The sequence below is a fragment of the Miscanthus floridulus genome, chromosome 16 (genome assembly GCF_019320115.1).
Source record: "Miscanthus floridulus cultivar M001 chromosome 16, ASM1932011v1, whole genome shotgun sequence".
NCBI classification, from domain to species: Eukaryota; Viridiplantae; Streptophyta; class Magnoliopsida; order Poales; family Poaceae; genus Miscanthus; species Miscanthus floridulus.
In genome coordinates this window covers 104,699,506-104,712,444 of record NC_089595.1, presented here as the reverse complement: position 1 = coordinate 104,712,444, position 12,939 = coordinate 104,699,506, and the positions used below count along the sequence as shown (strand labels likewise).

General features: G+C 51.0%; 1 protein-coding gene and 1 pseudogene across 1 annotated transcript; one reads left to right on the top strand and one right to left on the bottom strand.

Moving 5' to 3' along the window:
* The first annotated feature begins 281 nt into the window (after nt 1-281).
* LOC136514024 (uncharacterized) lies at nt 282-1,928 on the top strand (annotated as a pseudogene).
* Nucleotides 1,929-2,576: 648 nt separating this feature from the next.
* LOC136511920 (serine/threonine/tyrosine-protein kinase HT1-like) lies at nt 2,577-6,506 on the bottom strand. The gene is made up of 4 exons (XM_066505944.1): nt 6,127-6,506; nt 4,683-6,018; nt 3,292-3,747; nt 2,577-3,031 (listed from the first exon to the last, which is right to left on the bottom strand). The coding sequence occupies exons 2-4, from the start codon at nt 5,757-5,759 to the stop codon at nt 2,741-2,743; spliced, it is 1,824 nt and encodes a 607-aa protein (XP_066362041.1). The 5' UTR covers nt 5,760-6,018; nt 6,127-6,506; the 3' UTR covers nt 2,577-2,740.
* Between the last annotated feature and the right edge of the window lie 6,433 nt (nt 6,507-12,939).

The following is a 12,939-nucleotide window of genomic DNA, read 5'->3' as shown; positions in this document are numbered from 1 at the left end:
TCGATTCGCTGAAGAAAAGAAAATGGGCTGGTGAGTGATCACTCCATGAGCCAGCAAACCAGTAATCCGCAGGCGATCAGGGCGATCTCCCGACGTGGATCCGTCCGTGCTGTTCGACCCATTCCAACCAACCTGGCCTGATCCGTTCCGACGCGGGTCCCACACCTACAGTCCCAACCATTGCCGGCTCGCCACGTCACCCACATCCCCGGAAAACTTTGTGGCGATTAAGGAGCCCAGCACACAGCCAAGCCTCCCGCGCAGAGCGTGCTTCGGCGAGGATGGTTGTTGGTGAGGCGGCCGCAGCCGCCGGCAACGAGAGGTGTTGGGCTTCTACGAGGAGGCCGAGAGGGAGAGGTGGCCGGAGGAGGCCGCCTCTACCGCCGGCGATGGCAGCGACGACGACGACGAAGGGTCCAGCCCCAGCTGCGGGCGCGCCGTGAGCGCGGCGTTCTGGCGGGAGCAGCGCTCGCTGCTGCATGTAAGTTCCTTCCCCTTCCCAGTTCCCATCGTCCATCGATGGATCCTGCATTTGTGCTCATCACGCGCCGCGTTTTAGTGTCTAGCCGTGACAAATTCGTGCGTACGTGTAGGCAGCGCTGGCCAAGACGAGCTCCGCTGAGAGCCGGATCCGAGCGGACACGGAGGAGGCCGTGAGGCAGATGCGCGCCACGCCCGGCGGCGTCTGCTCCTGCGCGACCCGCGCGGCCCCGGCCGCGGCCGCGGCCGCAGGAGGCTGCCGGGGCTGCGCGCTCCGCTTCGTCGCCGAGCGGCTGCGCAACGCCGGCTACAACAGCGCCATCTGCAGGTCCAAGTGGTCCCGCACTCCGGAAATCCCCTCAGGTAACAATAGTCGCACTGGAATTTTTTGCACGCTTGCAGAACGAACGCAGAAAGGCTGGAATTTTTGCACTCCGAAAAAGGAACGAGCATGTCTGCATGTGGCCAACTTTTTTGCCAGATCGTACTATCGTAGTGGTTGTTTATTCTTGCTGCACCTTTTCAGCTATAGGCTGCAACCTGCAAATGGAAAGGTCCATCTGTTCTTTTTTGTCTGGTTACAAAAAATAGTTGTGCGTGATGTGCAATGGCACGACTGTGCTGTGCATATTAAACTCACATGCATGTTTCACATGGCCTGGCCATCATCACCAACCACACCACGTCTGATGAGAGTGCACACAGTTTCTGAATCTCCGCCGATCAAACCAATCTGCCACGCGTTCGTGTGCGCAGGGGAGCACAGCTACGTGGACGTGGTGGCGCCGACGAGGAGCGGCAAGGCTGTGCGCGTGGTGGTCGAGCCCAGCTTCCGCTCCGAGTTCGAGATGGCGCGGGGCGGCGCGGAGTACAGGGCGCTGGTGGCCGCGCTGCCGGACCTGTTCGTGGGCCGCTCGGAGAAGCTGCGGGCCGTCGTCAGGGTCTTGTGCGACGCGGCCAGGCAGTGCACGCGCGAGAGCGGCATGCACATGGCGCCCTGGAGGAAGCACCGGTACATGGAGGCCAAGTGGCTCGGCACGCCGGAGCGCGTCGGGCCGGGCGGCGGCACCGGAGCCGGAGCGGCGGTCGTCGGCTCGCCTGAGAAGCAGCCCAGGTTCAGGGCGTCCATGCTCACGCTCGATTTCGGCGGCCGGACCGCGGTGGAGGTCGTGTGATCACTAGTTCACTACTCACGATGATGATGAATCCATGCAATGATGAGAGAACGAGTGTATTTACTGTGTGCCTGTGCTATTTTTCCCGGTTTTCTAAGGACGATGGATGGATGTCTGGTGACTGGTGTGAGTGATCACAGTTTACTAAGATATCACAGCGAGAGGACCTGATACGATGATGTCGATACAGAAATAGCGCGGCGGTGGGACAGGCGTGGCTATCCGGAACGGTAGTTCAATGGTACAATACTATAATGTCCACCTGAGCAAAAGATATGGTGATAGCTAGTTTTCTGATTCAGTTTGAAGGCATAATTTCGCTGCAGCTACTGTAGCAGCTGCATCTGCTGTTTCAACAGTAAGCAGTAACATGTGAAATGGAGTTGCAACCACATCTGCTGAAAAAAAAACCCGGCTTCCGAAAAGACCTGAGCTTTCGGTGTACCATCCATCAGGCTGTTTGAGACTGATGCCACATGGCACTGCGTCTCCAGTACTGGAGAAGCTGCTCGAGAAGTGGTCAGAATTCAGGATTAGGGTAGCTTGTTTGCAATTAGACTTGTGACGACTGCCTAGCCATATTTTCAAACCTTTGATCCAAATCAATCAGAATCAAAGCGTTCATTTATCTCTGAACCTTTGTCCAAAAACAGAATCACAGAGTTTTGGGCAGCCCTTACAGAGTTGATCCTGGTTATCAGTGTTGGGCCTGTAAAGGCTGGATTTCCCCCGGACCCAGGTCAACCCAAATATGTTAACGTCCTTGCATAACCAAACACTAATTTTCTTATGGTTTTTAGTTTCAGTTATCGTGTCAACGGACACGTTCTAGGAAAAAAATCTCAGTTATCTTCGAGCACCAATATCCTAAGATTTCTATCATATCGATCCCACGTATCATCAAGATATAATTTGTTAAGATAGCCAAACAAGTATTTACTGTGCTCCCCCCAAAAAATTGATGTATGTACTGTGTCCGAGTATATACCATGAAACCTCTGGTCTCTCAACAAAAACATGAAAAATTCAATTTACACAGTTGCTACCTACCAGATAACAAGCTACTAGAACAAGAAGACGCGTAACTACAGTAACTTTGGGGGTGGAGGTCCGGAGAAAGCAGGTTGAGCGTATGACAGCCTCTGGATCCAGTTGCCAGCCTTCTTCTTGTTTTGATCATTGCATTCAAGGGCCTGGCAGATCGAGCTTGGGATCTTGTCGAGTGTTCCATCTCTTTCAAGAGCTGTCTTGAGGTTTTCAAGGATTGAAACTATTTGCTGAAACTCGGGCCTCTTTTCTGGGTTCCAGGACCAACATTGCCCAATCAGAAACTTCAGCGCTGCTGGGCAGCTCAATGGAATAGCCGGTCTCAAGTTCTGAAATGAGATCCATGTCTGTAAGTAACTATCACAAACTAAAGTCTAAACTAGCAAAAAGAGTAAACTCGTTGACTGGTACTCTTTCTTCTTCCTTCTTGAAAACACCGGATATGAACATTTTGTTCTCAGTTCTTACCGATGGTAGGAACTCCAAACTATACATAAACACGCCGGAGATGAACCCCACACTATTTATTTACACAATAATTTGAAGTAGCCAGCATAGTGAAGATAAATAGTTAGAAGAGCACACACACCTTATTAACAACTGCAAAAGCTGCCTGAAGCGGAGTCATATCTTCATATGGGAGTGAACCAGTGACCAATTCCCACAAAACAAGTCCAAAGCTATAAACATCAACCTTCCGGCCATATGGCTTGTGCTTGTACATCTCTGGCGCCATCCATCTATAAGTACCTGGATCGTCGCCTAACAAATTGCAGTATTTTTCTTCACACGCCACTCCAAAATCGACGACTTTAGCGCAGAATTCTCCATCAAATAAGATGTTCTCGGGTTTGATGTCACGGTGCACAATTCCTTTGAGGTGAATATATTCCAGGCCACGTGCGATATCCAAAGCAATGGAAATGACCTTCTCCAAAGGAAGAGTTTTACGCTCCAGCTTTCGCAAGAAAGCCCTCAAAGAACCCCCAGACAAAAACTCAGTGATGACACAGAAGACCGGCGGGCAATTACAGGCCCCAACAAGCTAAACAAAAAAAGGGAATGATTTAGAAAAACTGGTTTTATAGCAATATATGTTGGAAGGTTCCTACAGAATCTATCCTCTGAAATATTGAATTTGCCATATAGCCTTTGTCACGTAATGTTGATAAGTTAGTAGCAACGAAAATACTTTAGCTTCATTTGTCTGAATTATTTCGAGGGTACATGCAAATCAACAATCCTGTATGCCATATGATTGAAAAATATGATAACCTCGATTTAACTGAAATAGGCCAAATGAGTCAAAGTCATTCCACTAACAAGAATATTCCTATACATGTCTCTATGGGAAGATGCTTGTGTTGTACTCCTTATTCCTCAGCAAATAACAATTTGTGGTACAAAACGAAATTCATGTCTGTAGAATAAAAGCATAAAATAGAGATGGCTCACATGATTTCTGTCCTAACATGTGCCAACACTCTGCAATATAATGCTGATTAGCTGATGCATAGTTCGAATGTTAATTATTTCAGATGTGCATTGTACTGATTCAACAACCATAAAATAGGCCAGTCCTATCTTTCAGAGAAAAGGGGCATCAAACATTCCTAACTTTGACCATCAAATTTTTTGAAAATGTAGTTTCACAGCATGTGAACTATATATCATGAAAGTATTTTTCATAGTGATCTAAAAACATAAATCTTTTGTTGTTAACCTATACATTTTTTTTTAAAAAAAAATGATGGTTAAAGATAGAAATGTTTGACTTATGACAAAACTAATGCAACAAGTAAAATAAAGGAGAGAGCATATGCATATTGGATTGTTCCATGAATAGGTAGAAAAGCTTTAGCTACACAAAAAATTCTAGCAGTTATCGTGATCCCATTTACAAAGAAACATGCACAAGTTCACCGCCAATTCTATGCAGAGCACCTCAACAAAATGTAACATGAAAGTTCACATGGTTACCTTAATGACATTACGATGTTGGAGCCTTGCCAGAATGGTAACCTCTGAAGTGAACTGCTTCTCAAGCTTAGCAGACAATTCATCATCCTCGCCATCGTCAGGCTGCCTGATAAACTTCACAGCAACAGGTTGCTCCTTGTAGATCCCATGGAACAATCGGCTATACGTCCCGGATGCAAATCTATGGCCGATGAGCAACTCAGAGCGATCGACCGTCCACCTCTCAAGGATCTCCAGTGCAGCAACTTTTGCCAGTCCACTGTCAACGTTCCTTCTCGGCCATGAGGAGGTTCTGCTATTAATCTTCAGTTTGCTTGGTGTTCTCTGCGAAGCAAAGCCAAATGGAGGGCTGTCATCTGGTGACCGTGGGGATGTGGGCTTCCTCTGCCGCTGCGGGCTGGAGAACCTCTTGGTGGCAGCTTTCGCCTCCTTGAACACATCCGAGATGACGCGCTTGGGGATGGGGGACTTGGCTCTTCGTTTCGGCTTCGGCGTCGGCTTGGACACTTCTCCGATGACCTTCATAGATGCACTGCGCACTCTGGAATCATCAGCTGTTGCTGTTGCATCCTGCATAAAGAAAGGAGCCGGGCTGGAACACACTCTCTGGAGCCTCTGGCTGTGCTCGTCTGAATGGAAAGAGAAATCCAGCGCGTCTGGGCTGTCCTTGGATGGCCGAACCACATGCAGCTGTGGAATGTCCAAGTTCAGGCCGACGACCCCCTTCCGGTTCTGCTTCGCCGATGACTCTTGCGACAAGCGATCACCGCTCCTGTCTCTGTTCAGCTGGCCATCTGAAGACGCATGCTTCAGCTTCCGCTCCGACTGGACAACTGCCGATTTCGCCTTGGGAATCGGCAGCCTTGCCAAGTTGGAGACTCCGGGTCCCTTCGCCAAGGGCGGCTGTAGACTCTGGCGAGGGAGGCTGTACCCTGTGCCCGACCCATTCTGCCTCAGCTCGGCGCCACGACTGAACTGCTCGATGAACGCGCCATACTGCTCCCTGCCGGAGCTGGACCTGACGATGGACTGCGAGAACCTGGTGCGCCGCACCCACGAGTAGTCCTCGTCATCCATCTCCTCAGAACCTCCGGCCAAACGGATCCCTCCCGGATATGGTAGATTAACACAAGAACTGAACAAAGGGGACCTAGATGAAGCAGGCGCCAGCACCAGCAGGAGGAACACTGGCTGACACTAGAGCTCCGCCCAGTCCACCAGGTAGGCGCCGCATTTGATCCCTTCCAGAGGGACAGGAAATCCCCAAAGCTCGACTGCTCCAATCCGACGCGCCATCCGCCGATCAGAGCCCCTCAGCCGCCTCCGCCTCCTCCTCCTGTGGCATCAGACAATAAGCAAGAACAGCGAATCAATCGACGGGGCCGCCGAACACGAGAGAAGCATAAAAAGAATTCCCGGCGATTTCCCACCGCGAGCTGCTCACCATGCTCGCCCACCACGAAAACAAAGAGAACGGGAGTCTCATCGCTCCACGCGATAATCGATGTGATTCGGGGGCGAAGAAAAAGTGTGGACCAACCAAAGGGCCGTAGCCGTACAAAGGTGAGCAATCGGGGACGGCGACCGGTGAGGGAGACCGAGGAGGAATGAGTGCGGAGACCGTCATTCCTCACAGCACACAGGATGCAGGAAAGGGGAAAAAAGCGAGCGAGAGAGACGTCGCTCCCAGGCAGACGCGAGCTCTGCTGGCGGCTACCGGCTACCGCCACGCCCGGGACTGGAAGCTCGTTCCGCCTTCCGCGCCGCGACAAGCCGCTCTCTCTGACGCAGCAGCAACCAACCCATATCCACGTCAAATCGGACCGGATCAAATCCGAATCCAAATCAAACAGGGCAAATCGCAGCTGCTCCCAGTCAAAATGGCATTCATCACGGCTACGAAGCAGGAAGCCAACAAGGTTCGGAAGAGCCCGAACCGTGCGAGGAACTGAAAAGCGAGGGAACAGGATGAGAGAGAGGGATGCACGCACCCACGGGGAGATGGGGCCGGCGAGGCGACGCCGCGTGAGGAAGCGGAGTCGCGGAGTTGATCGTCCTGCCCCCGGTTGCCAGATGGAGAAGCCCTTTCTCCTCACGCGCACCGCACGCTCTCCTCGTCACTCGTCAGTCGTCGTCACCGCACGGGGCGGCGCGGCTGCGCGCATCCTCGGCAGATCACGGGCGATCGCGGAGACTCGCACGCCGGCCTGCGCGGAAATGGGGGCGTCCCGTTCGGCCTTCGCCCGTCCGTGGAAGCAACAAGTACGGCATTGAAAAAGAAGTACGGCCGTATGCGTGCAAGTTGTGCGCAGGTGCACATCCTCGGCAATCACGGCCGATCGCGGAGGCTGACGCACGCCGGCACGCGCGACTGCGCCTGCGCGGAAGCAACAAGTACGGCCGTATGCGTGCAAGTTGTACGGTGGGAGGAGGACGCCCACCGTAGGCCCCGCCGCCGCTTTGTATATTCGTCAATTATGCGCGGCGACTTCAGGCCAGGTGTCCGGTGGCGGTACCGTATCTGTATCAGGCGGTGAGGTGGCTCTCTGGCTCCGGCGATGATCCGATCCAAGTCCGGGGTCGGTGTGCGACCGGGACGCGCGGCCGATATTTTTTATGCAAAATTCAATTCAATTCAATTGCGGTGCCGTTGTTGGGACGTGTCCGTCGTGGGGCCTCGCGGCGGGCGGCAAGTGGCGAGTCGAGTCCCTCCAGTTGGCACGGCGGGGCCCAGAGGCCGGCCGGCCGGCCGAGGCCAGGTGACCTCACGCGCTTGGCTCCAACGCTACGCGCCGCCCGCCGGGGGCAAACCGGCTCGCTTGTCGCGCGACCGCGCGCAGGCGTGCGGCGTGCCGTGCCGACGGGCGACGACGCTCCGAGTGGCCTCGAGCCTGCGCTGGCTCGGCCGAACTTTTTACATTTTAGACTTTTTTTTTTTTTAAGTTTCTCACAAATAGATCCTTAGAAAAAGAATTCAGAAAATAGACTCTCAGCTCGGTGTCATTGATGTTGACGTCGAGCTAACACGTATCGGCGCTAGCGTCTCTGACGCCGAGCTTCTGGGCACGACAGATGATATGGCAGTGAGCTCGGCGCCAGTCACTCTAGCGTCGAGCTCGGCGCCAGAGTGATTGGCGCCGAGCCTTTAATACTTATGGGCACCGCGCCTCTCTTCCTCTCTTCTTCTCCCTCTCTCGCCCTAGCATAGCCGAGCTCCGCCGCCGCCGTCCTCGCCCGCGCCACGCCCGCTCGCGCGCCCTGAGCCCCGCGGCCACCCCGCGCCGCGCCCTAGCGGACGGCCCGCTCCCCGCGGCCGCGCCGTGCCGCGTTGTTGCCCGCGGCCAGCGGCCCTCCTCCGCCCTACACCGCCGTCCTCGCCTTGGCCTCCACCGCCGGCCTCACCCCGCCTTGCCGCCCTCCACCACCGCCCTCGGCCGCGGCCGCCGTGCCTCCCGCGCCCGTCGAGCCGGACTCGCCGCGCGGAGCCACAAGCATCCCACGCCCGCCGCGCGCCGCCGTTGTCGTCGGCCGCGCCACCGCCGACCCCGCCACCTACAGCGGCCAGCCATGCCACCGTCAGCCCGGATCGTCGGCCTGACCCACGCCCTTCGTCCGCTGCGACTCCGTCGACGTCCGCGAATCAGTCGTTGGAAATGTAAAAATTATGAATATGCAATGTACCTACTTAGTTGGTATTTGTTATTTACTAGTTAATGTGATGACTCAGGTAGTTGATTTAGTTAGTGATCTAGTGAGATATATATATGTCGATAGATAGAAACATAGATACATAGGTACATAGATATAGTTAGATAGCTACTTAAATATGTAGTTACATATTTAGTTAACTACATATGATCTAGCTATTTAGTGAGTACACTATATATATAAGTAGTTATTATCTTATTTACTTAGTTTGTAGTTAGAAAGTACTTGTTAGGTACTATCTATCGTCTAATTTGGACTAAATGACATGTGTTTCATTACGTGTTTGAACTAGATGGACAACCTAGTTACCATATATTATGGAGGCACCGTTGAAAGCGATCGCTATGGATATGTTGAGTTTGTTGACATACAAAACGTGCATGTGCTATTCAATGATAAGCCTTTATTTAGTGAGATGGTTGCAAGGGCTCAGGAGGAGCTGCATTGCCTTGGAGATGATGGCATTGCAGTTGATGGTGTACTACACCTAGGTTCTCCTCCCAACGTGTTCAGACGAATGATCTTAATTGGTTGTGCGGATCAGTGGGAGAACTATGTGAGAACGGCTATGAAGAGCCAGCTGCAATGTTTGGACGTGGTTGTGCGTGTTAGTTGATCCTATCCCTCATGGGTTTACCCCAGCAATGGATCATCAGGCACACATCGACCCTCCCATTTCAGAACCTTATCTACATGTGTAGATTGCACCTACGGTTCCCGATGCTCAATCTGCCCCCAATACGGTAGTTGGAGATGGTTGTCAGACTCATATTTCCGTGGCAAATCCTCCTTATGAGATCCCTTTAACACAAAATCATCCGAATAAGTGTCTTAACCGTATAGTTTTTGAGAGCTTACCTTGTTCCTTACATCTATTTTTTCATTCTTTCCTCATTTATCTTTCCTGGCCGCCGTGATCCTAGAGTTCACGAGTTCAGCGATCTTGCTCATTCCGATCAGGCGTTTGCAGAAGGACGTGATGATAAGCTCCTAGAAGCTCCTAAGGCCGGTCCTAACATGGTAATTGAGAATGGGAGGGTGTTCAATGACCTCCTTGCTTTGAAGAGGTGGTTGCAGGCTTTTGCAGTGATACAAAAGAGGCCTTACAGAGTATTGCATTCATATGCGGAGCGCCGTTACACAGTTGTGTGTGACAAGGAACGTTGCCCATGGAGGGTTTGTGCAAGGAAGCAACAGGTAACCAGAAAATGGAAGATCACAAAAGTTGTCGGGCCACACAATTGTGCTAGCCATGAGCTGACATTGAGGCATTGGCAGTTGACATCTACCCTCATTGTCAAGCGGTTGATGGGAATTTTGCAGGGAGAACCCAACATGAAGGTGCGGACAATTATCAGGACTGTTGAGGCGTTGTATGGAGGATATGTGATAACTTATGGTAAAGCACGGAGGGCTAAGCAGCGAGCGTGGAAGATGATATATGGGGACTAGGAGGATGGGTATGAGCTGCTGCCAGTTCTTTTCAATGCAATCAAAGCGGTGAATCCAGGCATGCATTATGAGTATATCCCAAAACCTAATGCATGGAAGGATGGGAGGCAGATATTCTTCCGTGCCTTCTGGTGCTTCCCTCAGTGTGTCGAAGCCTTTAGGCACTGTCGTCCCGTCTTCTCCATTGATGGTACGTTCTTGATTGGCAAATACCAAAGCACACTTCTTATAGCCACATCCTGTGACGCGAACAACAAGTTGGTTCCTTTGGCATTTGCTTTGGTTGAGAAGGAGAATAATGACAGTTGAGGATGCTTCTTGAGGCTAGTCCAGATACACATGGTTGGGCCTAGCAGGGAGGTTGGCGTCATATCTGATAGGCACCAGGGCATACTTATTGCCGTGCAAGAGCAGATAGAGGGGTATGCACCTTTGCACCATCATTGGTGTACTCAACACCTTATCGAGAATCTACTCCAGAAGGATGGTGTGAAGGGTAACTTTGATTTATTCTAGGAGGCTGCTTGATAGCTTGAGGACAAGTACTTTCAGGAAAAATTGGAGTAGGTCAGAACTGCATCAAATGCAGAAGGTAGACAATAGATCACAGGTTTGATGAGGGATTTGGAGAAATGGACGAGAGCTCATGACGCCGATGGATGAAGGTACGAGTTTCAGTGTAGCAACATGGTGGAGTCATTCAATAAGTTGCTATTAGAGATACGTGGTATACCCGTGAATGCAATCGTTCAATTCACCTTCTATAAGCTTGTTGTCTGGTTCAATGATAGACACGCTCATGCATTGCAGTTGCGGAGTGATGGAGAGATATGGGCTCCAAAATCAAAGGCACACCTAGAGAAGGCAAGAGAAAGGGCTAGCACACATGAGGTTACATGCTTTGACCACGCCACAGGGACTTATCAGGTCGAGCATAGGGGCGGAACAACGTCCGACGGCGAGGTCCGAGAGTCAAGGATACATGTGGTTGTCCTCTAAGATTTCAAGTGCACTTGTGGTAAACCAAGGCAGTACCACTTTCTATGTTCTCATTTGGTGGCAACAGCTAGGCATCGCAACTATAATATCGAGAGGAGGATATCTCATGAGTTCAGTGTCGACATGCTTGTGCACACATGGAGCCCCCGCTTCATGCCTTTCTGTGACCCTAGAGAGTGGCCTCCATATGATGGGTCGAAGTACATTACGGATCTAGCTTACCGTTGGAACAAGCGTGGATCAAGGCAAAGGACGAGTCACATGATGCTTATGGATCAGATACCCGGAAGAACGAGGCGTGGGAGAGGAACTCTATTTGTTACTGACCCCGAGCAGTATGAGTGCGGCAAGTGCGATAGACTTAGCCACAATTTACGAAGTTGCCATTGGCAGATTAGTGAGGTGGGACTATTGGTTGATTTTATTATTTTATATTTGTCGTATTCATTTAATTAATTATGCATGTCTCAATTTATGCTTATATTTGTGTCAATTACTTATACATTTCTAAGTTCATACTTCATTGTATATTGAAATTCTAATTCATTCACTTTTTTCTAGGATGGAACAATTCCACCTGCTTGACCCGACGTATGAGGCGACCCACCGAGGACGTCTCATAGCGCTGGGGCAGATAATAATCTATAAGTTTTGTTCAAAATTTGGTGAGCATACATGTGTTTGTGAAGTAACAGGAAACTATGTTTTATTCAATGCAGGACCTTCTGCTCCTTCGTCCTAAAACCCACAATGGGTTCTTGGACATGCGGTACGACGACAGGTACACTCCTTTCCTGCAAAGAGCTAGCCTGGATGTCATCTCTTTTCAGGTCCATCGTGGGTTGCTGAAAGGTCCTAATGGCTAGAGGGGGGGGGGTGAATAGCCTAATAAAAATTTCTACAACAACACTTAACCAAATGGTTAGACAATTATGAGGCGAAGCGAGTGTTGCACTAGCCTACTTAAAATGCAAGCCACCTACCACAATTCTAGTTTAGATAGTTGAAAAGATCAAGATGCCCAAGAGGGGGGGGGGGTGAATTGGGCTAATTCTAAATTCTCTTGCAATAATCAAATCCTACGGATAGCCCAATTAACCCCTTGTGCCTAGAAAAGTGTTTATATCAAACTAATGCACAACAACCTCTCAAACTATGTTCCAAACTTACTCTAGCAAGCAATTCTATGGATGTAAAACAAGTATTGAATTGCTCAAAGTAAATACTCAAAGTAAGTGCTCAAAGTAAGTAGAGAGAGAAAGGAACGTGGCGATGTTTTGCCGAGGTATCGGAGAGTCGCCACTCCCCACTAGTCCTCGTTGGAGCACCCGCGCAAGGGTGAAGCTCCCCCTTGATCCGCGCAAGGATCAAGTGCTCTCTACGGGTTGATTCTTCGACACTCCGTCGCGGCGAATCACCCAAAGCCGCTCACAACTTGAGTTGGGTCACCCACAAGCTCCGCCGGGTGAACACCAAACTCCCAATCACCACCAAGCCGTCTAGGTGATGGCGATCACCAAGAGTAACAAGCACGAACTCTCACTTGACCACGCGAAGCCTAATGAGAAGATGGATGCACACTTTGCTACTCTTTGATTTGCTAGTGAGGCTACTCTCTTGGATTCTCAAATCACAAACACCTCACTAGGATCTTGCTCTTCTTGGCACTCACAAACGTGTTTCTCAGCTGTTGGAATGAGCAAAGGATGCTCCACTCACGAGTGGAGCTTCTATTTATAAGCCAGCCTGAAAAACTAACCGTTATGAGCTTCTGCGGGATGACCGGACGCTCCGGTCGTGATGACCGGACGCTCCGGTCAGTTCAACCCGTGAACCAGCATTCAAGTGATGACCGGACGCTGTCAGGGTCCGGTCAGTATCGACCGGACACGTCCGGTCGCTCTTGGATGCTTACTGTAAACGACCGGACGCTGGATACTCAGGGTCCGGTCACACTGACCGGACGCGTCCGGTCACACTTTTCCAAGTCTGGACCCTTACTGGAGTTGACCGGACGCTGGCCCTCAGCGTCCGATCACATGACCTCCCAGCGTCTGATCACACCAGACTTGATCTTCTCGGTCAAATGAACTGACCG